General features: G+C 40.6%; 1 protein-coding gene and 1 long non-coding RNA gene across 3 annotated transcripts in view; both read right to left on the reverse strand.

Annotated features, from left to right (window-relative positions):
- LOC126919715 (muscle-specific protein 300 kDa) overlaps window positions 1-25,316 on the reverse strand; it is a 61,345-nt gene extending 36,029 nt beyond the window's left edge. Inside the window, exons 1-14 of one of the 2 annotated variants that reach the window (XM_050729231.1) lie at window positions 24,051-25,316; window positions 7,990-8,051; window positions 7,140-7,235; window positions 6,978-7,061; window positions 6,746-6,838; window positions 6,314-6,337; window positions 5,830-6,008; window positions 4,970-5,357; window positions 4,736-4,882; window positions 3,749-4,289; window positions 1,664-3,347; window positions 1,388-1,496; window positions 1,212-1,226; window positions 55-1,099 (exon numbers count right to left, since the gene is read on the reverse strand). In XM_050729231.1, coding sequence (XP_050585188.1) covers window positions 55-1,099; window positions 1,212-1,226; window positions 1,388-1,496; window positions 1,664-3,347; window positions 3,749-4,289; window positions 4,736-4,882; window positions 4,970-5,357; window positions 5,830-6,008; window positions 6,314-6,337; window positions 6,746-6,838; window positions 6,978-7,061; window positions 7,140-7,235; window positions 7,990-8,051; window positions 24,051-24,726 — 5,143 coding nt within the window. In that variant the 5' untranslated portion in view covers window positions 24,727-25,316. The remainder of the gene's footprint in view (window positions 1-54; window positions 1,100-1,211; window positions 1,227-1,387; window positions 1,497-1,663; window positions 3,348-3,748; window positions 4,290-4,735; window positions 4,883-4,969; window positions 5,358-5,829; window positions 6,009-6,313; window positions 6,338-6,745; window positions 6,839-6,977; window positions 7,062-7,139; window positions 7,236-7,989; window positions 8,052-24,050) is intronic. The other variant, XM_050729232.1, reaches the window with a different exon arrangement.
- On the reverse strand, window positions 12,894-18,927 carry LOC126919803 (uncharacterized). The gene is made up of 2 exons (XR_007711766.1): window positions 13,711-18,927; window positions 12,894-13,634 (listed from the first exon to the last, which is right to left on the reverse strand). It is a non-coding gene; the product is annotated as an uncharacterized LOC126919803 (long non-coding RNA).
- Window positions 25,317-25,464: the final 148 nt, after the last annotated feature.

Consider the following 25,464-nt stretch of genomic DNA (forward strand, 5'->3'; position numbering starts at 1 on the left):
GAAGAAATTTGAAAGAAAAAATATACCAAAAAATAATGAAAGTTTCCTTCGTACCTTTCACCAGTTTCTCTGATTCCTCTTCGAGGAATTTCAACGTCCTGCTCCTCTCCTGAATATCTTTCTGCAAGATCTCAGTTCTATAAACCATTTCTTCGGGAGTGGTGGCCAAGTTTTCCGCATCTGCAATCGATTGAGGCGCACTTTGTTGCGTCCACAATTGTAACTCGTTCAATTTCGCCTGGAACTTGTTCCACCTAGTACTATGCTCCTGAAGATAGACAACCTTCTCCTGTACGGTCTTCAGAGTAGTCTCCACTCGTTTCTCAGTTTGAGTGATCTCTTTCTTCAGTACTTCTCTTCTTTCAGGTGGTGCAATCTCTGTCAAATGACTGTACGTCTCTTGCAGCTTTTTCATCATCTCTTCGGTAGATTTTCTCAATGTGGTGCTAAAGTCCTGCTTACTCTGAAGGTCAGATGATACCTGAGACGCTTCGTAATAGGTAGTCGACTCGATTTTTCTCAATTCTTCCTCAGCTTGCTCGATTAATCTCATAATCTCCTCTTTCTGTTGCAGATAAGTATTCCACAATTTCTGCGAGCTCTTCAGAGACTTCAAGGTCTCCACGCTCTGACCATAAGTATCATTCCAGCTTGATTCTAATTGCTGAACCTCCAAGGACACAAATGGAGGCGCGTGTTGGTCTTTCAAAAGATCTTTACCACGTTGAAGCATGCTCACGATATTCGATCTCTGTTGTTCCAACTGGTTCAAACGGCTTTCCTGATGAGTAACCGCGGTCTGCAAGGTCTCCGGGATTTCAGACACTACATCGACCTTCGATTGATCTTTAACCTTGTGCAAAAGAGTGCACACCTCGCGCACTTCTTTTCTGTACGTGTAGCTTTTTGAATAGATATCGGTTTTCGTCATGGTGATTTCTATGGTTGGTATGAGGTTTTTATAACGAGTAATCAACTGTTCCAGACGGTTCTGCTCCGAAAGGGCTTCGTGATCTGAACGATTGGAAGTCAGGCTATCCAAGGTTTGGACCAACCATTTCATCTCTTCTCGCTTGCTGTCTGCTTCTCTACATATTTTCTGTTGAATAATTTGAAGAAATTTATTGTAATATGATACATTTATCTTGGATATTGTAACGTGAGGTTTTCATATTGAATTTTCATGATGGAGTGTACATGATCATACTTACCGTTAAAACTTGAACCTACGTCCAATGTAAGCAATACAAGAAGAGAATGAAGAAGAAACGTTTAAATACAACGTGCGTGGTGAAGAGAAAATTGCATGCTTCGCGTTAACAATGTCTTGTAATGCACATCTAAATTTCTATTGTTATTTAAGAGTAAAAATAGGGATGATCCTTACCTGGAATACCGTTTTTTCTGTTTCGAATTCCTCCAGCGTATTCACCTCGTGCAGAATAGTCGCGAGGTTACTGTCCACATGGTCCATCCATCGTACCATCTCGTCAAATCTGAATCAACAATTCGTATATGTATAAAAATTTACGAAGATAGCAGAAATTCGTAAAAAAAAAAATCTAAATAAAAAAGATTCGTAAAAAGATAATTCGAAGAATGGAAATTCTTCAAATTTACTAGACGTCAACGATAGATGATCCACAGCCTTCACGGTACTTACTTTTTCTTATAGGCAGCCCACTGCTCAGGCACTTGTTTCAATTGTTCCCTCAAACGTTCCACTCTCTGAGCGGAATCCTCCCACAGGCGTTCAGCATTTTGTGCAGCCTCGGACAAGCTAGTATCGTTAGGTATCAGCTGGCTATAAGCATTGCTGATCTTCTTCAAAGTCTGCAGGCACTTCTCTACTTCCAGAACTGTACCACGGTTCACGAAAAACTCTTTATTCCTCTGCAGTATATTCTCAACATTGTCATTCTTCATCAAAGCCTGCTGTTCCGAATTCACCTCCACCTCGATCTCCTTCAGGTACTGCAGGAACGTGGTTTCATCCAGGCGAAACTCGAGTCTCATTAAATGAAGAGGAGCGAACGTCAACACCTCCTTCCAACGTTTCTGAAGCGATTCGACAGCTTCCAAAATAGGAGCTTGCTTCTCAACAGGCAGAATATTCTTCAAGTCTTGTCCAGCGTTCACAAAGTCTTGGATCCACTTCTCATTTACATTGCTAAAGAAGTTCTTGTGATACTCTATAGATCGTCTATTATCGGTATGTTTGTCATTCATCATGGTTTCAGCGACCGACAGCCACTCACAGACCTGTCGTTCGCATTCTTTGAACCTGGTCCAGCATCTAACAGCTTCCTGAAGCCGTTGTTCCAATGCCTGAGCCGCTTGAGACACTCGATTGAACCGTTCGTTCAATTCTCTCAAGGTTTTGCCACCTTCTGCGGTAGCTACATCCGCGTGACTATCCACAGACTTCACTATACTAGAGAATACTTTGTTCTTGGACTCCAGCATGGATTTATAATAGAGAGTTCTCGAGAAGAAGGCTTTATGACGCTCTAACTGAGCCAAAATATGCTCTCTACCACCTGATAAGTCGACATTGGTCAACATTCTCTCTGCTTCGTCCAACCAGGTAGCTATTTCCTTCTGGCCAGCTTCTAGAGACTCCTGCTGAACCAGAAGTTGATGGTACAGGTGCAACTGCATCGGTATTAAGGCTCGTACTTTAACCAGCGCCTCCTTCTCTTTCTTCAGGGTGTTCATCATTTTGTCTACTTCGTCTCGAGATAAATCTTGAATGAGTGACTGGAATTTTTTGCTGATACTCTTGAAAAGATCTTCGATTCCTTCTACTTCATTATGGAAGACTTGCAGCTTCTCACCGTAGGCCTTGATCTTCTCGGTTGAGGTTAAATCAGTAGCTGATAACGCCAATTCAACGTTCCTCAGCCACTTTTGTAAAGTTTCCACGCCCTGTCTGTAGTCTTTTCTATTTCGTATCACGTCGCCAGCGTGCATGTACTGTTTCGCTTCCTGGAACAGCGAGTCCCATCTAGAAGCGAGACTCGTGTAACGTTGTTTCAATTGCAAGGCGACTGGTTCGTCGGATGTGGCGATTAAGAATGTCACTGTGTCCGACAATTGTTGGTGTTTGTCTTTCCACACGCTTATATCTTGGAAGAATTCCATTTTGTCCTCTTCGGGAAGGTTCAAGGCAGGTTCAGCACGGTTCAACCAAGTCACGAACTCATCGGAGATTATGTTCCAGCGACGCCAATAAGCTACCACTTCCTCAAGCATGCTTTGCACGCAACGCAAATCCATGGACACGCTTTTCCACTTGTCGCTGGTCTCTCGCATGAAACGATCGATGCTCGCTCTTTCTTCAGTGTCTAGGACATGGCAAAACAGATATTTGTAGAGTAAACGTTTGTCCACGATAGGAATTTATAACTCTCAATTGGTATCGTTGAATCGTAGATGATTAATGGTAATTAATTTTGTATCGTGCGTTTTTCCTAATAAAGACTATCGATCGTGGTGATTTACGATCTAACGATCGTTATTAATATCTGTATTTAAACTCAAAAAAAATTTGTTTAATTTAAGGCAGTGCAAATGGTAGTCATTTTGCTATCCTAGAGAAAACTGTACTGTCGTGTCTCTACCCTTAATAACGGACGCTAAACATCGGATCAGTAAATAAAATTAATTGAAAAAATTGAGAATTTGTAAATTTTAACGGACAAATGTCGTCGCCTAAATCAATAAAATTACAGAGATCACCACTCACCTACGTCACCTTCGCGTTTGTAGTCCTCGACGACTTGTTGCATGTCCAGGTAGGCTTTCTGGAACTCCTGGAAAATTCTGTTTCGCGATACGAAGTTTCTATACTGCTCCAGCATCTGGTGCACACTCTCTTCAGTATCGTATTTCACGCTCCAACTCTTCAACTTCGTTTCAACTAGGAACAAGAAAGCAATAAGGCAGCACTTATGCTCCAGGAACTTTAGTCGGATTCTACGTTTGGCGGCGCGACTCGCCAGGCTATCCAATCGGGTCGCCATTTCGTTCAACTGTTGAGGATGTACTTTCAACGCGGCCTCGCTACTTCTCGCCGCTTGAAATCGTTCCGTCATGGACGGAAGATCGAGGAAAAACTTTTTGTGCTCCTCGAGCTTATTCGAGATTATGTTGGCGGTTTCTTCCGTCATTTCCTCGGGGATGTCATTGTCGGATAGCAGAAGGTCCTCTGCGCGACACAACCATCTTCCTACGACCCCTAATTCACCTGGCAAATAGGAGTCTAAGAGCCAGAGCCAGCGTAACATCTGCAAAATTGGAATAGAAAATATCTTTGTATACAAATTACGTTTATTAGTTAATTCTTTATAGGCAAACATATTTTTTCACACTCCATACACACATCGATTCATTGATATTTAAACTTTGCTGTTTCGCATTTCTAAAAAGTTTGAAAATCTTCCGAGATCTTTATCCATTCATCGAACAATCATTTATTAAGTAAAACATTAAAAGTTTATTTCAATATTAATGGAGTTTCTGAGCGAAACTTCACTTGGATCGTCAACGATGCAATTTGCCTACCGAGCAATAAATGTTCATAATTAATTTGTTGAACTTCAAACTTTGTTGATCGAACATGGTACACGGATGAACGTCAATCAGACCGAGAGCTGCCGGTCGAAACTTTCATTGTTTTAGCTGTTAAATCATCCCAATAGATTATTTATTATTTCATAAAATTTCAACTCACGAGCATCTCCAGGGTCTTCCACAGATCCTGCACGTGCTTCCATGAGTCCCGCGTGATGCTGATCATGCTAGGCGTCTCGACGAGACGCTGTAGCTTATTGTACACAACCCTCTGTTGCTCGACTTCTGCTTTCAACGCGGCGTACTCCTTCGAATATAAAATTCAAACAAAAAAACACCATTAAAACCGCTGTTCCTCGATTACTAAAATAATCGTACAGACACCAAAACATACATCATAACTCAACGGGGAGCTACCCATCTGTTCCAGGTATTTCAGCCTTTCGTACAGCCAACCAAGCAGATTATCGTACTCCTGCTGTACAGCCGCGAACGAATCGGAAGCGGCGGATCCTGGTTCCGGATATTTGTGCAAAAACTGAGCCACGTATGTCATGATAGATTTTTCATCAGGTTGGGGAACGTCGACGTCCTCGGGATCGAGAAGTCTGGCGATACCCAGCTCGGATTCGGCCACGTCGAACGCCGTTGCTAGACGAGCTCTGTTCGTTGCTTCTCTCATGGCCGCGATGTTCACCAAGTTCGCCTTGATGGCGTCGATGATGGCCAGGAAGGCGTTGCCGTCACGCCAGCTTTCGCCGAAATCGCGTACTTGGATGTCCCTGTGTTGAGAAAAGTAACATTTACTTTCTGTAAATTAGGAAATTATCAGTGTTGCGATATTAGCACTGGTTCAATGCTGTTTTCGACACTTTAATTCTGGTTTTCTTTTTAATGGCAGAGCTTCCAATGACTAGAGCATGAAACTAGTATCAAAGAGATCAACGCGAAAGATATATAAAAAGATATACATATAATACGAAGACAACGATTATTTATTTACGTTTTACAAAAGAATCATTCACGCGGCTAGAAATGCACCATAAACAGGATAAAATTTTGACGAAAAATTAATTGGTCAATTTAAACACCCTGCTAGTTCCAGTGATACATTCTTTAATAGTGTGTTAAAAGCGGTGGATTTTATTGCGTGTCCCGTTTTTTGCAAATGCACAAATTACAAGGAATCTTATTATACACCAGGATATTAAATGACAAATAGCTAAATATAAAGATTATGTATAAAATACTGACTTTGGCAGGGCATTGGTGACCCACTGAAGCAGAGTCTTCCTCGCTCCCTGCTTCCATTTCTCGCTACTGATGCGTTTCCTCTCGCTGGTCGCTGATCCTTGGGTACTAAGACTCTCTAAACTGCTCTGACTACCCCACGTATGTCCAAGATATTCCAAAGCTCTGGTATTTTCCTCGATCTAGAAAAACGCGCGATCAGTGGACCGCGGAATATGGAGTTCGAACAACAACCAACAAGGTCGGGGTATCGAGGGTGAGAACAGAAAAATTCACAAAGGGAAGGACTAGCGTGCGTACTAGGGTGATGCGTAAGATCATGTAGGTGCGTGCTAACTTAATATTCTCCTCTGTACACACAGAATTTTTCTACGGCTTTAATATTCATATAAACATCGTATCAGGTTAGACGGCAATCTCTTTTCTTTTTTTAATTTTTTATTTTTTTTTTTTTTTGTTCAGTTCTTTTTTTTAATTAGCTACTCACCTTCCTTCGATCCTTCGATCGTAGCTTGTTTTCATGGAATAAATACGGTTAGCAGAATGGAATGTAATTTCTTACTTCGCTCTTAACGAGGATTAATTTTGTTAATAAGAAAAGTTATCAACTTTAAGTGGAAAAAAAAGTCGTTAAAAAAACGGAACAGTGTACTCGTATAAAGAATTATTGCTCTAAGATTTCACGAAACAATTCGGTAGAGAAAAAGTGATCGAACAACTTCGTGACACAAGCAAATTAATCCCCGCTGCAAACGATCGTCGCAGTGCTGCCGCGCGGATATCGTAACGCGTTTATGTAATTCGATGTTACATGTGGCACGGGCGTCTTATTTAAGCAACTACCGCATTCTAGTAATACGTGTGCGATTTTTTCAATAGCTTCGATTGTATTCGATCGTACGAATGGAAGAACGTCTACCTGGAAGTAAAGAATGATGGTCCATATCAGGCCTAACACTACGGGCGGTCGTCCATCTACCAAATCGGACGAATTTATGTTCACTAGCTTGATCTGCAACAGAGAGTCCGAAATGCATATTATACTAAACGACTTTCCAGCCATAGAACAATTTTCGATTTAAATTTTGTCAATCTTACATTTGAAGTTTCGGAATTGTAGTTTTGGATCTGTGAACAGTACGATTACTCACCTTTTTGCTCTGTAAGAATTGAAGCGCTGTGTTTGCGTTGCTAAGAAAATGCGGTCTCTTCAGGTTTCGGCCCCTTTCCACCGGCTGCGAACAGACAAACGCGTTTCGTACGAGCGTATTTCATCGATCGAGAGTTACAGGACAACCGTTGCTGAAACTTACCAGCTTCTCGCCGGACAGAACTTCAAGCAATGCGAGTAGGCGGGTACCATCTTTGAGGTCCTCGATCAAATCGTCCACTCGAAGCGGTGGACTTCTCTGAAAGCGATTTCGATCATCGATACTCTCCTCTCTTGTTTCTCGACACTCACAACGAAACTTGTATACGACAATCGAGAATGCATATTCAAAAATTTCGAAAAAGAAAATAAAAATATATGGTTGTCGAAAATGCCTAACTGTATAAAAGAAAGCAGTCGTTACAATTATTTATTTTGTCGTAACTATAAATTCGAACGAAATGAATGTCAATGGAATTTTCTAAATTCACGCCACGTTTCTCATCGAATTGGATTTCATTTCGTGACGAACGAATCTTCCTTACAGCTTTTGTGCGTGTATTTCTGGATAAATTAAAAATAGCACGACAGGTGAATCTTCCCTATTTCTATCAGAGGACAGCATCGAACGCAATGTCGTGCCGGTTCTGGGGCATGCACGTCCTCCAGTTCCGGGATTTCTAATTCAAGTTTCGAAGTATCCGGAAGTGCGGAAGTAGGGGAGCGATATCGAGACTCGCGAGCCAGGCACGAGTTATTCCACCGAACTTCTGATATTCGTGATGAGCGGTAATTTCAACGATGCATTATTATATAGAAGGGACGATAAAAAACGAAGAAGAGGCAAGAAAAATTGCGTAACATTCGGTGTATGGGAATTATTTACAAGGAAAGGGATCGTTTGCCGAAGAGAAACAGCTGCAAGGTTTTTCGAGTTTTTCTTCGTCCTGTCACTTGGTTCCGGAAAGCTGTTTCTACGAGTTTTATCTTAATTTTTGCGTGCTTGTCCTTACCTTAGAAAGGTAAGAATTGATCCAGTTGACAAAAGTTTTCTTCTGTACGCGTTCTTGTTCGTCTGAAAAGAAAAGAAGAGAATTTTTAATAAATCGACGACGCAATTATATTAAATCTACGCTTATCTTAAAACTAATTTGATATTTTCGTAGTAGTAATATTAATCGTCTGCTCCTCGTATCAATTAAATTTAAGAAAGAACATTCTCCGCGTCTGCCTATTATTTGCGATATGACACTAATAAGCTTGTGTCTGATTGTACGAGAAATTTCAGTTTGTTTATTTCTAGTGAAAGAGCTTGTAAATTTGACTATTTATCTCGAGGTAGCATCAACTTTGCAGCATTATGCGAATTCGTTCTCAAGATGCGAATTAAATTAGCATCATGAGGGATAAACAAGTTGCGTTTATCAAAATAAACTTTGTTTATCAAATTAAGTTCGCAGTTTCGTTAAGCGTTGTTTTACGAATAATTCGACCAACGAGTCTGTTAATTGTCGATACTGGCAAAACATTGAAAATACTTTTGACGAGAAAACAAGTGTTTTCAGAAACTAAGAAGTCTTCGTAGATCCGTCGTCATTGATATTCGAAACGTGTCGATCGTCCGGGTTCTCATTATCGTCCACGACGCTTAATCCCCTTAATGTCTAGCGAGATAAGTGAAAATTCTTCGCACGATTACATAAACGAATCGCATTAATTCTCGCAATAAGCGAGCACGTACGAAAAAAACTGGTTTTATCAAGTTTGAAAAATATCCTTTATATGTATCGTGATCTAGGTATCATGACTGTCGTGGAATTTGCAATTCGAATACCGTATCGTTAAATAATCGATATTGAGATCCAAGAATAATTATGACACGATATTCGACGAAATTCGTGACGGAGATGGCGAGAAAACATAGGCGATAATATTCGTACGCAGCGTTTGAATAAATGGTACGTACAGTCTTGTCATTACGTCATCGACAATTGCGGAGCCTCGTGATCGTTGCGTTGTGTGAACTGTAAATCGAGTTAGAAATCACGCTCTCAGCTTGAAATCGGTATTGCTCCACGTATCGCATATAAACTGATCGAATCTTCTGTTAAATGGTTAATTGGAGAATAAAAACTGACGATCGGAGTGGTATAGAGAAGGTATCGCCACGAAGTAGCTGAAACCAGTTTCCCACGTAGTAAATTTAGCCATGCGCGTATGCCGCGTCGAATAGACTGCTTTTATTGGCAGTAAACGTTCATGCTCTTACGTGGGCCTTTAAAATATCTTTCCAGGTAGCCCGAATCATGTATACGATAGAGTTTCATTCATTTCTAGCTGAAAGAACCAATGTGCCATTTTATTTTTTGCCAACCATTTACGTATGTTCTTTTTGCTATTAACAGCTGAGAAAGCACACGTTCGTTCTCAATTACGTTAACCTTTGTGCCATTCCATTCCCATTTACAACGCTACCCCAGAACTCTTTTTTATCAAGATAACCAACAATGTAATACTTTCTACAAAATTTACATACGGAACGGTATGCTTGGATTTGTCTTATTATCCTTTCGCGTTCTAGAAAACTCTAGATAAAAGTACGCATACTACTACGTTACTCGCTTCGCGACGTTGACGTTAAAATACCTTCGTTAAAGAAACGTTCGTAGCCTACACGTGACATTGATAGACTCCATCTAGTAATATCTTGCTTATATCTCACGACGTCTATTAGTTCGCAATTTAAAAGCATTCTCGGTTGCTTGTAGTACTCTGAAACGTATTTTATTCTATGGGATACGAAAGATGTCCACGATCGGACAATTTCCTTTTTCTTCCGAACTTGCCACTTTCTAAGGATAGTTGGGGGAATTAATTAATCGGTTGATATTTTACAGGTTAATATTTTGAGCGATCGTAAACAACGCGAAATTGCAGAGAACTCGTACAGAGTGGCTCGGAACAAACAAAATTCGCGAATTCCCAGCGTTTCTAATTTTATGCACCCTTCGTCTTCGCACGAAAAACGTTCAGACCAAGCCTAATTACGGTGTTCCCGCGAAAAACACCGTAATCTCTATCGTGAATCGTATTATAAATCACGTTTCAAGGGATGCATGGCTCTTATTTTGGGAACGAGCACACTGGACGATGGATCGTTGGCGTCGATAAGCTCGCAAGAGGAAAAGTCGCTAGGGACCGAGGGTCAATTAAAAAGTGCTCACGCTGCACGTGCGTGCAAGACGAAGAAGCTCGTGTGTAGTCGCTGTTGGCACGCATACGTGATCTGCATACACAGTGCGTTCTGTCACTTCTCGCGACAGACGTGCTTATTACACGCTGCTTTGTTCCCCTTTCGCGTGTTCCTGCTATGGTCTGAAGAAAAGACTCTAGACGTACGAGGTCGGAGAAATATTTCCCTTGCATCCGCTATTCTATGTCAATAAAAATCTATTATCACATTGCCGTCAAATGCTTTTTATTCTTCTATGGCTGCGTGTTAACGAGCTCACGACGCGGATTCGAGTTGGCTTGTACCTTCAGGTTATATATACACCACGAGCTTTTACGTGTTTATGAGCAATTTAAAAATACAAAAACACATGCAGTATAGTACTCGATATACTATTTGGCCAGTCTAGGTCCTGTTTCTTTAATTCTGTTCATAAACATATAAATTTTCGTGGTATATGTGCAATGTAGTTTTGCGCAAAACGCGAACCAAGTGGCACGAAATGACGAAACGATATTTCACAATAATTCAAATCAGATACATACGTAAAATTTCATAGTATAAAGGCAAGTATTGCACGGTATCAAGTACAGCATCAAAGATGACGAATCCGCAATAAACATGCTAATGCGATATTTTAACAGCTAAATAATCTGAATATTCATATGATGTTCAAGTTCCATACTTTCGTATTGTTGGATTTATGGTGGGGAGGCAACCTCGAGCATCAAGTTGTTCGATCGAGGCTATAGAAATGTAGATCATGGTGGCCACTCGTGGGAAGCTATCACATTGTTTGCTAATAGCCATTTCTTGTATCTTAACGTGATAGATGAGTCAGGGCTTTTAAATATGGTTGAGAGCACTCGCATATACATAATTCGACACTCGAATATTTCTACTCGCGACTATATCAACGTTCTATTATTATCACGCGAACGATATTCTCATTGATGACACGTCGAGAGAAAGATGTAACTAGCGTTAAATGAAAGACACCCTTTACGAGACTAATGGTACAATATATATCGCACGGTAACTTAAGAAGATGGCTGGATTGAGATCTACTGGGACGTAGGATTCTATTATACGATAAAAGGACATATCGTATTTAAAAAATTACGATCAACCTATATTTTGTCAAAGTTGAGTCTATTGTACAGTCTATGTTACTGTATCGTTGCTATATATTTATTGTTAAAAGAAAAATCCATCTCGAAACGATTAAAGCTCTGGACTATCTATTAGCCGTGGCTGGTTTATTAATTCACACAGCATTGGGAAATTACAAGAGCACGTGATTGATGCACACGTAATGCACCGTAAAATTACACGTTTCGCGGGAACGATGTAATTTAACCGTTCACCGTGACGGCTAGTTGATCGGAGACGAGAGCAAAAACTCGAGGATGGACCGAACCGAGGTATCTACCCGGTGAAAAGAAATTGAAAGTAGAAAAGGAAAAGAGAATGAGTCGTAAGACCGAGTGTAAACAGGGAATTACGTTATTAGTTGTAAATTACGGGGATTTGACATTTTATTGGCGGCTTAATGGAACGATAATGGGAGTCGTAGCAATTGGGAGACGTGCGATAAATTTTAAAGAAATACGATTCGTACACTGGTACGGTCGAATGTAACGTTCCTGCAGAGAATAAAAAAGAATCGAGGCTGTGTTCGCGTGCATCGTAAAATGGCGGTGTTTCTGGACGACGAAAAGACGATTAATCCCCTCGTATTTTCAGGTCAGCATTCGTGAGACTTTTACCGTTGGTTGCATCGTCCTTAAGGCGCGGTCGCTTTTCACGAAAGAAATAATTCAATAGGCTGTGTCTGACTAAGCAAGCTACTTATCTACTGTGCGTCGCATGACGAACGTATAGATGTACTTATATGCTAATGATCATTAGGCTTGCGAGTAGTTGTTAGAAATGCTTGTGCATAATTCACCTTTAACCTTTTCGTCGCCAAATTATTCGTCCGCGAATTTTCCATTCTACTTATTGTATCATGAATACAAGCAGTGTTCGTAGATGAATCTTCGAATGGAATAGAAATTATCTGTAATTTGTAACGTAAGAGTAAAAAGCGTTAAAACATAAAATATATAAAATATGAGATATGAAATTGCATCAGCAACGAGTAAATTCCGACCTATCTTAACGCTTGCGCAGGCTCGTCGTACGAAACGTTGCAATCTGCTCGTTAAGTCCCTATTTTACAAGGCGAACGTGTCTCGACGCTAGATAACGGGTATCAGACGTGCAACCGAGTCACGTTTTACCAAACGTAATTAAACAGAAACAATCGACACGATCACGTCGAAGCCCGACAGAAGTGGTCATTCGATGTTCCTGACATTTCTTGCGCGTATTATAGTCCCACGAATTCATTAATAACGCCAACTTGAAACTTGAAATTGCGAAAAACTTGATCGATAACGTTAGTTCGAGGATCCACGTGTAAATCAAACGTGTCAAAGTATTCGTAACTGATTTGCATTCGATGGAGATACTGAAGATTTTCTAAAAATGTATCTTTCTCGGTAGCTATCTGCATAGAGTCGAACCCGTGGCCAATTAACGAACCACTAAATTAAGCAATTGCCTTTCTAGAAATTCTTCTGTCTTTGTATCCGTGTATTCTCTTCGTCTCCTCTCCTTTTCATCGACGAACGGTAGGCCTGACATTTTAAAATGATCTCAGCTTTCTCCCCTCTTTCCCTTCTTTTTTTTTTTTTTTTTTACTTGGGAAGAGGCATACGCATAACACGAGTCGCGCATATAAATTCGTATTTTTAGCGCTTTCGTTCAGCCTGCACAACGCGGAGATGTTGAAAGCAGAAGGCGAGGAAAGGACGGAGCGAGATCGGTGAAATGAGACAAATTCTCGTGGATGACCTCATATGCTTGATAGCGCCTGTGTCTCTCTTACGAGAGAAGGGGAATCGATCGAGTTTCCTTTTCCTTTTCGTGCGAATCACCTTGTTCCTTTCCTTTGCTTCGATTTCGTAAAATCGATGGAGATTGACGTAAACTGCGTAGTTAATGAGCCAAATCGTAGGTGTCCTTGGGAAGGAAGATAATCGACCTTTTTCTTTCGATTATATTAACTTTTCTCTATCGTCCTTTTTTTTTCTCTTACTAAAGTCCAATCCTTTCAACTCGAGGATTCTTTTCTTCTTTTTTCGTTTTATTCTCTCCATTCTCTATAATCCTTTGTTTGAGTTCAATTTACTAACACAGATGGGTGTTCACGATGGAGTAAGGATTCTATTTCGTATACTAAATTATGTTTCATCCAACGAGGAAAATAATAGATAGTTTCCTTTATTTCTCGTTTTAGATCGTGGCCTCTATTCTCTTTACTTGACTTCAATCTCGTGAAATTGACGAAGGTTCTCCGGTGCCGATCATCCGGTAATCCTAGTCCGTGTAACAGAAAATGCTTTTTGAAAAAGGGAAAATCGAGCAAGGCTGCTTTTTCCCCGCGTCATCTCACCTTGTTCTCTTTTCCTGACTTGATTTCACAAGGCTCGAGCTTCTCATCATTCCGTCCAACTGCAATCTCGTGAACTTGTCCGTTTTCTTGATCCTTTCGAAGAAGGATGTCTGCTTCATCGATCACTTTGTTCCATTTTCCAGTCTCACGTCTACTCTAACAGCTTGAGTCTTTGAAATACTTCGTCCGATACATATCATTCCGATCTCTATATAAAACGTATTCTATGCCGATTCTATTACGTCGTTTCGTACATTTTATCTTCTTTCATATATTTTGCCCGCAATTTTTGCATGAAATTACAAAAACACATTATGAATATAATCATCGATGTATTTTTATTCTCCGTCGTTGCTTCTCATTTAAAAGCTTCATTAAATCTACTAATCAGATAAATAGAAACACAATATGGTTTTGATAAAAACGAGTTAATAGTAATCTAAGGAAACTCCTACGTGTTGGGGTTGATTTCGTGTAGTAAACTACCGTTGGTTGATGAAAGGAATCACTCTGTATTTCCTGTTTACAAAGGATATCGAATTCATCGCGACGTACAAACGATACCCGTGACGAATCTACGATTTCCTTTGGTTCATCAGCCCTGTATTTCTGCGTATTTTTATTACACCGCGTTACTCTATATTTACACGGTTGTATGTCCCGGCAGATCATAAGGAATGGAACATAATATCTGAAGATAAAGAGAAACATTTCAATTTTGCCTTTTTTCTCTTATCACTTCGTCAGTCGCGCCTTTGTGTCATAGATAATTCTGGTATAGATAGCAATCGAACATGATAACTATGAAAGATCGCATCGTATAATAGAAACACCAAGAGATATCGCAGAACTTTCTCAGATTGTCTGAAAGTTTATAAATGTAAAGGAATTAGATTTAAAAAAAGAGAAAAACAATTAATCACAGACGGCAATCTAACGTTTGTTTTCGTCATATTAGCGAAAGAAATTCACGATCGTTAAACAAGCATGATCACAAGACGGTGGTTGAGATAACGAAGCAAGGCCTTGACATTCCCAGCGCGATAAGACGATTGATCTATTATACAACTGAAACCGCAATGTATAAAACTTAACCTCCGCATCGTGATACGTTCCACGTCTATCGATGCTCAAACTCTTCAAAACGTTTCAAAAATACATTACGAAGAGATAAGCATCAAGGTGAAGTACGTCTAGTGATTCTTAACTTACGTTTCCTAGAGATGATTACCGTGGAAAATGGTTCGCGAGCTCGCTTCAGCAACAAGTTTACACAACGGGATAATAATGTTCACTGCAACGACTTTCCTAAAGAGCCGCATTCGTAAGAACGCGAAAGCCTAACTTCCAATTATCGAATGCAACTGCACGCCATTTACTATGCATGCAGTTGCACACACGATGTGAGAGGTGTTCGAGGGTCGAAGTTTTGAGAGTTCCAGCCAATAACTCTGTCGATCAATTCGTTCCAACTACGATTTCCGAAAGGTTTCGTCGATCAACGGAACCAAGAAGAACAATCGAGAGGAAATATTAAAAATTAATTAAAGTAAAAAATTAATTTTCGATAATCAAAAGAGTCGGCTAAAAGAAACTGGTTTATTATCAAAATGGTAACTTATTAAATTAGGGAAAATATCAAATATCGTTTTCGTATAAAATTTCTATAGATCTCCGTAATTCGATGAATCCTATTCTTCCTACAGTTTTCAATATTCGCTGCTCGATTTGCGAGACAATATTTCGCCTAAATAATTTTCCAGGCAACGGGATATTCTTCGTGGAAATGATAAATTAAAAAATGAAATGAAACAAAAGAACGGAATTTATGTCGGGTCATCACGATCGTTCTCCATTAAAAAAGGACGACCGTGTGTTTGTACGCGTGATTGTTTGTTAATTACTTCCTAATGAGAGTGCAGAGGGGATGAGGTAAGATCGCATGCCGCCAGCCGACCATGGTTGCTCGTCAAGCAAATTGGAGAAAATTCGTGGCGTGCGTGCCGACCGTGCCTCGACCGCTGAAATCCTTGCCGAAGTTGTCTTTCTGCGATTAATCCTCGTATGAAATCGACGTTCGTCCTCGAATAGGCTGTAAACTCGCCCGTACGCCAGTCGATCGAGGTCGAGTAGTAAGGGGAACATTCGTTTTTTCTAACGAGATTCGCAAGGTTGAGACGACAGATAAAAAGAGAGAGAAAGAAGAAGACGGAGAAACGAATCTCGAATCGCGTAACCTCTCTTTTCTTGAAACTAACGACGCGTTTGGAATAAAAGTATCACGTTTATAAATAGAGAACACGAGGCTGCTGGTGTGCAACTCTTGCGCTATGATGTTTACCGCGCCAGTAATTTATTAAAGTCTCGAGTAAATGGCGTTTAGGAGTCTGAGCAATGTCATCGACGCGACGTTATCGATCAGTTCCCTGTGATCATTAGAATCTTTCAGTAGATTCGTTCGGTTCTTGGTCAGACATCGAAACTTTAGATCGACATAGTAATCATTTATAGGGCTTAAATTAAATTAAATTAAATTTAACCGTTCGGTTCTGTTACGAGGTTTGGCATATCTCAAACGTTTTGAACGTTATCGTAACTTCGTTCTCAAGTATCGCATGATGCTAATTGTAAGCGTCTCAATTCAAAAAGTGATCTAGTTACGGCGTTAGCCTTGTAGTTACGACCTACGAGTATCGATTAAAACTTTTTGTAAGAAAAAGAATATTCAGACCATCCATTAGAGGGTTGATTCCTCTGATTAGAGGGTTTCATTTTTCTTACATCAGTGTTTATTAAAATTGCAAATTCTGCTTCTTAAATTACTATAACTTAACGGAATAAATAAAATAAGAATGACGTCATTATTGACGTTATCTTTTATTTATTCTACTTCAAAGAAGTGGCAAGAATTTTGTTTTTATTTTTCGATGATATTTACGTCCCTAACGCGACATTTTCAATGATCGTCGGACGAATATAGAATATAGAGTTTGCAAGCTGTCATAATGGCTTAACCCTGTCCATCACGTGTCTAAGGGATAGGTAATCGCTTAACGGGAGGTACTTGGTCTATGTTTGGTCTAGTAACGAATACTCCATTCAATTTCCAAGATGTTGCGAGCTCATCGACGATAATTGCCAGGCGTTTCTGGATGGGAACGCACCTGCACGCCATGTGCGCGCAAAAATGGCACATCGCGAGTGTTACACCTAAAGTATTACGTTCTAAATATAAACTATCAAAGGCGTTACTGTCGAATATATGACGCTGTTTTAAATTACCGTGGCAAGCAAAAAAGAAATTGAGATTTCAAGCGACCAGGCGCTGGGTCGTCGTTCGTACGAATAAGCCAAAGTTTTCGATCGCTAAATATTATTTCGTTAATTCTTCCCTGATTTTTATTCATTTTTACCGCTATCATTTTCAAGATCTAACTTGGCGTTAGACAAAAATCAGAGAAAGTAAAAAAGTAATATTCGATCAACACGAAGTATCTGTGGCACCTTTCGTCTTTTATTTTCGAATAACTCGAACGAAACGATCTATCTCTATCGATTTCGAGATCCGTCGGATCGTTATCAAACCTATGGATCATCCGCGATAATGCGTGAATGTAAAATATCACTTGTACGACTTTGGATAAAAGAAAAAAAAGAAACGGAATCCGATTACCACGAAGCCTAGAGAAACACGTTGTTCGTAGCATCTTGGATCGAATTTGTCTTTCATTCGCGATTAAAGCCCCGTAATATGAACGCCGGCTCGCTAGCAGATTATCGATCGACCCAATTGGATTGGCAGGTTGCGCCGATTCCTCGTCAGGAAGTCCTTCCCCCTTGTTAAATCGCGCGCTCTGCAATTTCGCGCTTCTCGTTCGCCCGGTTCAGACGACTAACCAGCCTGACTAGACGAAGATAAAGTTAGCGGATCTAGCTGCAGATAGAACGAGATGGTTGGCGTCTGTAGCAGGTAGACGAGATAGAACCGGTATCGAGAGAAACCGGACGGAAGCGGATAGATACGCCAGACACGATGAAAAGCAAAATAACGTGTTGTAATCTGTTTCCTTTATTCGAAGTATAATTGGTAAATCGTTTATTCGTTTTGTAAAGGGATAATAACCGTGACTGTGAGACGTAAAATATTTTCTATATGGTTTTATGATGTATGATGTTTTATAGACGCTATAATCGTTAAAGAAAAGAACAATACCGTACAATAGCAAGAGGAACAAATTGTTGCTACCGTGACGCTTGTTACGGCTTTCAATACGATAAAAAGAAAAACAATGTAATCTACTGCTTTTGATTTACCGTGTGATTCATGAAATTTCTATTCGACGATGGTAATCTTTAGAATTTGTGTAAAGATGATCTCTATCTTGACTCGGATCATTGGAATTATTAGTTCTCGAGTTGCTATTAGTTCTTACACTCTCGAGGGCTCTCGAGTTCTCTATAAGCTCGAAGCAATAAATTTGGAATTTCGCGGATGAAATATGAATTATATACGAATTGAACGTATGAATTGAAGATGCTCGAGGCAGAATGACTCGCTCGAAGAAAATGTAAAGGTAACTTTGACGCCATCTTGACGCCTTCGCCAAAAAAGATTCCAAGCAAATGTATATAACAATGCACGTCAGACGCGATGATGAAAGATATCTCGATTAATTTTAGATATTTTCGATTGCATCTGTTACGATCGAAAGCGTGGATAAGGATTTACAATAATTTCAACGGTAACAACGAATAACCAAGCAAATTTGAGTAACAGAAATATGGAAAGTTTGCAGAGTCTTCCCTTTCATTGAGCAACGGGCGAAGAAGAAGAAGAAGAAGAAGAAGAAGAAGAAGAAGAAGAAGAAGAAGAAGAAGAAGAAGAAGGGGATCGTGAAACGAGAGAAGGGGAAGAAGAATCGTAAAACGGAAGATTGCCTTAAAAACCAGACGTGGAAGAAAGACGAGAACAGTCAAAATATGGCTGACAGAGAGAGAAAATATAGGAATGGGAAAGGTTGGAGAAGGAAAGACGGAGCAAAAGGTTCCAGACAAAGCGAGTACGCTCGGAGCGTAGCCTTGAACTGACGCCCAATAACGTCATCGTTTACTATTAATACGAGTTACTATATTACGTTTTATACGCGACACAATGCTACACGTTCGATCGTGTCAGATTCTGAAACACGCTGCCTCGACATGAATCCTAACAATCGTTACGTACATTTTTCATCGCGGATGACAAACGATCGTTTGTTCTTCGACGGCGAACCTCGTCGTTTTTACGCAACTGTCATTCGTTCCCTTGGTCGAATTTATTACACCTGACTTAAGGTGCTTATCATGAAATCGAACGTATCACGTTATATCACGCATTTCGTTATATCGATTTTATCTCTTCCAAGAATCGAGGATTTCATATTGAGCTCTTTTCATTTGCTCATTGTTTTCATTTAACGTTCCATGATTGGAAGAGCTTCGTTAGTTCTAAATCCATATACTTAATGTTTCATTGATTACTCCAGCGGTTATCTTCCAAAGTACTATTCCACTGTGCTTGCTTTCCATTCGAATATCTTCGGTTCAAGTTCATGTATGTTACTTTAATTTTATTTATTATTTTAATTTAGAGATCTAAATAACGTAAAATCATAATTTATTTATCGTTGGAGTTTTAATTATCGTCCGATTGGCCGATTAGTCCGACTACTGACGCTGAATCTACTCATCTGTACATTACAAACCGTAGGCAGAACTCCATCGATTCTAGAAAATTCTGCAAAGCAGACGCGTTTTCCTCGACGTTCTTTTCCTCGATTCTTCCTACGAAATTCGTATGTCAGGACTCGGGTGTCGCATAACGACGATCGTTTGTCAGCGTAATATCGTAGCTGCTGACGCAACATATCTTTTCTTTTTAAAACGCTTAGTCAAGTGAGCCACGCGATACCTATGAATTCCAACAAGAGACGAGATTGCGATTTCGATAACTCGAAGGCCGGGCCGATTCGATGGATGCCCGATTCGTACGTTGGCCAACGTGTCGTGACGTAAGGATTTAATAAGTTGGGGGACCAGAGAACCGCAGGAGACCTTGACCTCGCTCTCACCGTCGTTCTTTTCTTAACGTGGGCGCTGTTTGCGTTATCTGAACGCCGACCGTTCGATTCCGTCCTCCCGATCAAGGAAGACTATGTTCAATTAAATCGAACACTGTCCCGCTGTTTTCGCGCTCTCTGTACTTCTGCCACGTGCAAATGTCGTCGACTATTTATATTATATTAGCTCGACGAGGAAAATTTTGTTCTTAATCGAAGGCTGAACCCAATAAGCAGATAATTTCTATTAAGCTCGCATTGACGTAGTTCTTTATTTTATTGATTTGAAACATTTATTTTAAATAACGCATGGATAACATTAAAAGGATCTTCAACGGATGTAGAAATCTTCGTACACCTCCGTTAGCAAATAAATATATCGCGTATAATTATATCGCGTACTTTATTTCAACAATAATTTTTTAATTTCAATAATGTGGCATTTATGAAACGGAAAGTTTTAAAAGCGACTGCATATCATGGAAAGTTTGAAAATATTCAATCCCTTTCGTATAAAATTTCGAATATTTTCTGTCGAATAAAAAATGGTTTGAAAGACGACTATGCAGATTATGGCAATCTGTTTCGCCGAATATGATAGCATGCAGTTGGGAGTGAAATCGGCGAAACCTAAATGAAAATGTCGACGAGTGTGAATTAAAGTCGAGTAGACGGCCAAGAAAGTTGGAAAAAAGTAATTTAGCATGCCTGAATGTTCTGCTCGAGAAAAACGAGGAAAAAGTAGAGCAGAGTTATCAGGAAAGTTTAGACGCAAGGTGTTTAGTAGCCGAATCAGACGCGAATAAGCAAAGCAAAGTTACCGAAAATATGAAGAGACACGGATACATTTTGGCACCGATACCAGTAAACGTTAGTGGCGGTAGTCGCCATACGCGAATCGTTTTCTGGTTGATCGAGAAACAGGGCAACGAACCGGTCTATTGCTCGCGAATGCAAATAAAACGAAGCTTGTTAGGTCAAGATAACGACTAGCGTCTCGTAAACGAAGCACAACCAGTCAATGGCTATTCGATACCACGATCGCAAACATTTTGCGGTTTTTTAATATTCGACCTTTGTACAGCAACTCAAATTTTACTTTCGTTTTCGAAAAAACGATGAACGATGTAACACAGGACGATGTTTGGCTAGTTTTATTAATTTTGTTGCTATCGATTGACATTTACGCCAGCAGCATTGTCAAAACGACCGATTCGTACTATTTCATGGAAATTTTGTGGGATTTTTTAATCGTTATTTTATAAAATTAAAAAGATGTATTTGGTAGATACGACCTTTTCGAAAATATATAACTAAAAATTCTTTTTCTCGCGTATCTTCCATCTTAATTTGGACAAAACCAGTTTGGATAAGTTTCGTACTTTGGTCGTTTAGTTTTAATGTTTGAATTGTAGACGTTCTATTCTTTACCTGTCGTTTTAGAAGAAGTTCTTAGACACTTTATTAGAATAATGAATATGTAGCGCGGGAAAATTACAACGAAATGGCTTGTATTGTTCGTATTCTACGTGTTACGTATTTTGAATAGCGGCGATGTCAACCGTGGCCATGAAAATATTGTCCACTTGTCGACAACCGATCTTTCCGGTTTATCCCACGTAGTGCGAAGTGTTGAGCATGGGCAATGCGATTATCGAGCGTAAACCGCAAATTAACGTTATCGATCAACGATGACGATCAAGAAACAAAGAAGATAAAGATTCACGCGACATGAAGCCCGATGCAGACGAACGACGTAACTTCTAAAACATTTATCCAGCAATTCGGATAAAAAATGTAAATCTATCAAATTTCTATAAAGAATAAAAACTTCGTCATATAGACAAATCCAGTAGTTTTAATATCGCAAATATAAATTTTCCAAATTGCAAAAAATCGCATCACCGCAAAATGGCAACGACGTATCAGACCTTGTTCGTTACATCGAGTTTCAAACGACTGGTTTAACCAGGTCTGACCCTTATGACTGCGTTCCGCGTTATCTATTTTAGACGTAAAACCAGTTAAGAACGTCTTTCCCTTATCTAATCCTCGCTGATTATTTCAAGTTCTTGCGACGACGAGCACGTCGTTCCGTGTTCGCCACGGTTTCGTAAGAGTCGATCCGGTTGGTCGCGAACGTGTGTCGCCACCAAGGAAAGTACCACGAGGTCCCCATGAGGGAATTGCTAATATGGTACTTAACGGCCGCGAATAACTTATTGATCGCTGAGAAAGCCAGGTTCTTCGTCCGCGCCCCTTCCTTTCTGTTAAGCGAGAAACACCGACGCGATTTGAAATCGGAAGAGAAAATGGAAATTAAAACTTGAGCGATCGCAATTTTATTTTTCATGTCGAAATATCGCTGCATAATACGCTTAATTGGAAATTTTAATTACGTGACATTATCTAAAACAACGGTAACAGTAAGAAAATGTTCTACCTTGAGGAGAATCATGAAAATTTGAGATAATACGAAGCAAACTGATTTCAATAGGATTCAGCGGGTATTACGGTAACATTGATCTATTTCCGTAGGTGTTATGGTATTACATATAACATCGATTGGTATTATGCAATTTACCAGGTAAATATTATCTAACGCGAGCCACAATGAATTCTTCGCGTTTGAAAGTACCTTTGGGAAAGATACGAGAAACTGTAGCTTTATGAAAGAGATTCAAATTGAATTAGATTTGGATTAAGCATTGTATTTTCATTACAAAAATTGAGTTTGGCTTAGTATCGAATTAAATTCGAATTAAAGTGGTCGAGTACGTAGTAAAAGTTTATATTCACTTAGGGCTGAGTCACGTATATCGGTTACAAAAATTTGATTTGGCTTAGGATTGTTTCATGTTCTAGTTAAGCTACCATATGTATCTTGATAATTAGGATTCGACTTGAATCGATTAGCTACATTGAGAAACACGAGTCTTGTTGACAACTTGGTTCGAGTCAGATACGAATTAAACCGATTTCATACATACATAGAAAGACCAGATAAAATTCAATCGAATAAAGTTGTAACAAGGGAATTCATCGATTTTTATTGTCGCACGCTTGGTAACTGTCGATTGTCAACGTGAGAAAGAATAAAAAGGACCTAGGGCGTCCTTTCAGACTGATGAGTAATGAATCGCCATCGTGTGTCGTCGGTGAATCTAGGTCAATGCGTAATTTTATTTTAATTTCCACGACGGGCGATCGATCATCGTCACCGGAAGGTATCAACCGTAGCGTTCAACTATCGGAGAACCGACAAAACCCATTTAAGTGTAAATAGATCGATCGTGAAACTCGAAGAAGTCGTTGATCAATTGAATCAACGGCCAATTAAATGAAGGATAATTTATCGAATAATAAGACAAAATGGAGAACAAATGACGGATAATTATACTAGGAATGTGTAAGAAAATGTAAGAACCTTGATCTTTATACGTTTATACCCTTTAAGAAATCTTATCATCTTCTTCTTATTGTTACTGTTATCTGATGCAACGTTCCTAGTATTGACCGGTGCTAACATCGAGCTAGACAAAGTCGGAGTTCTTTCCAGTCGCGACAGTGGCTCGTAAAGTTGGCGAGAGGTGGTGGAAGTTGTTCGTCCACCGAATCAAAGCGATTCGTGAGAGTTCTTGCGAAGAAACTCGAAAACACGTCTAACATGAGTCCCATTATTACAACAATTTGCATTGTATAAATCACAATGACGTATCATATTTAACGGAACAGAGAATCACAGAGTTACGTAAATTCGATAAGAGCCTCTGTGTTTATTTCTCTAGAACGTGCGAAACAGCGCGATATCTGGAATAATTTCGCTATCCTTGACCTTATACAAAAAAATTAATTTTTACTTTGTTTACGACTAATTTGAGACAAGAGTTAATTAAATTCTAGAATCAGCGTCTATTAAATCGGTATCTGTGGAATACTTTTCACGATATCAGGAATGTCTTTCTTCCATGATACAATCCTGATGCAGATCGTTTAAAGATTCTTCTTATAGTAACTGGGATTCCAAGCAAAAATATACCTAATTCTTACGAGAACTATGAAAAAGTTCCTCTATTCGAAAATAATTGCGTGATGTAAGAAAATCATTAGAAGGTTAAAGACCAATATTCAATCGCGTCCGAAATCAAACACACCCTGAAGGTGTGTGAACACCGGCAACACCCTCTTTCCCGATCGGAGTCAGCAAGAACAAAGAGCGGATCGAAGAAACAAAAGGAATACCTTTAATCTCGGCGATGTGTGCATCGTACTCGCTCTTACTGCGCACATATTCGATCCTGGTGGCGACGTTCTGGAAGCTCTGAGTACGATATTCCGCGTACCACTCGGACGGCGTTCGATCGTCCAGGCCCAGATGATGCTGAGGGCTACTGCCCTTCTTGTGCGACAAACTCTCTTCGGATGGAAATCTCGTGAACGACGTGACCGAGCTGGATTTACTTCCATAATTCGGAGCACCGTGGCTATGACTCTGATATGCCGAGTCCTCGAGGGCGTGTTCCTCGCTCGGTGTTCTGCTCGATTCCGCGAGTGAACCTCGTTGTTGCGAGCCAGACACACCGCTGCCGATCTCTTTCACGCTCTTTCGCACCGTGATCTTCTCAAATTTGACCACCTTCGAACCGTTCAATTCGCCTTCTTCCACCAATCGTTCGAAGCTCTCCTCGAACGACGAATCGCTGGCTCTGGAGGATGGTCGCGAAGAAGGTCCGGACGAAGGTCTGGGATTCGTCGGCGATCTAAATTGTCCGGCATTTCGTTTAGCCTCTTTGTCCTCGAACAGCTCGATGAAGAAATTGACCCTATCGCGGAGACGGCCTCCACGTGGCGTGCTCGGGCTGCTAGGGCTACCCCGGCTGCCGGCTGGACTCGCGCTCTTCGATGGTGTATGTGACATGACTCGTCACCTCGCTAACCACCACCGTGTCTCAAAGAGGTTTCTCGCCGATGATGTTCATGCGAGTATGTTCCCTCTACGGGCTAGCCAGCCCGAAAATTCATTGTGGCGTACGAGCACCGGCTCCGTACGTTTCCGGTTTCTGCTCGTTTCACGGTCGAGCTGCGCTTCTGGGCACCTGTTCTCCGCACACCACACCCTGCTACGCGCACCACCACGTATGTACATCGGCAGCACCCGCTGCGCCTCCCGTCTTCGTCGTCTCGCCGGTCAAAGCGAAAAACCTCACTGTGACACCTTTTCTGCTACTTTCTTTCTTTTTCGTTTTGTCTTAGTGGCGCGTGGCCACGATCGTGTTCCCACGCGATTCCCTCCGTTCCACCGAAACGGATTGAATAATACTTACAAATGATCGTTACCTAGCTGTTGTTACCTCGTATACACGAAGAACGACACACGCGCGCATATCTGCCTGTTCACGGCGACTGTCTGATGTGCGATACGCGTCTATCGCTCACGGAATGCACTCCGGCCGCGCACCACGGCCGCCGGTTCGATATTGGTGCCTCTCGCTGGTCCCGACCTCTCGCCGGGTCCCCACCTCGTTTCGTCGTGCTGTGTGCCCTCCGTGCCCTCCTATACCCCCAGTCGTAACATTCTCCCTGCCTACGTTCCGCATTGCACGCTCACGAGGACATCCACCACGACCACCGACTCTACCGACGCCACGGCCGCGAC

This window comes from Bombus affinis, chromosome 8 (assembly GCF_024516045.1).
Source record: "Bombus affinis isolate iyBomAffi1 chromosome 8, iyBomAffi1.2, whole genome shotgun sequence".
NCBI lineage: Eukaryota > Metazoa > Arthropoda > Insecta > Hymenoptera > Apidae > Bombus > Bombus affinis.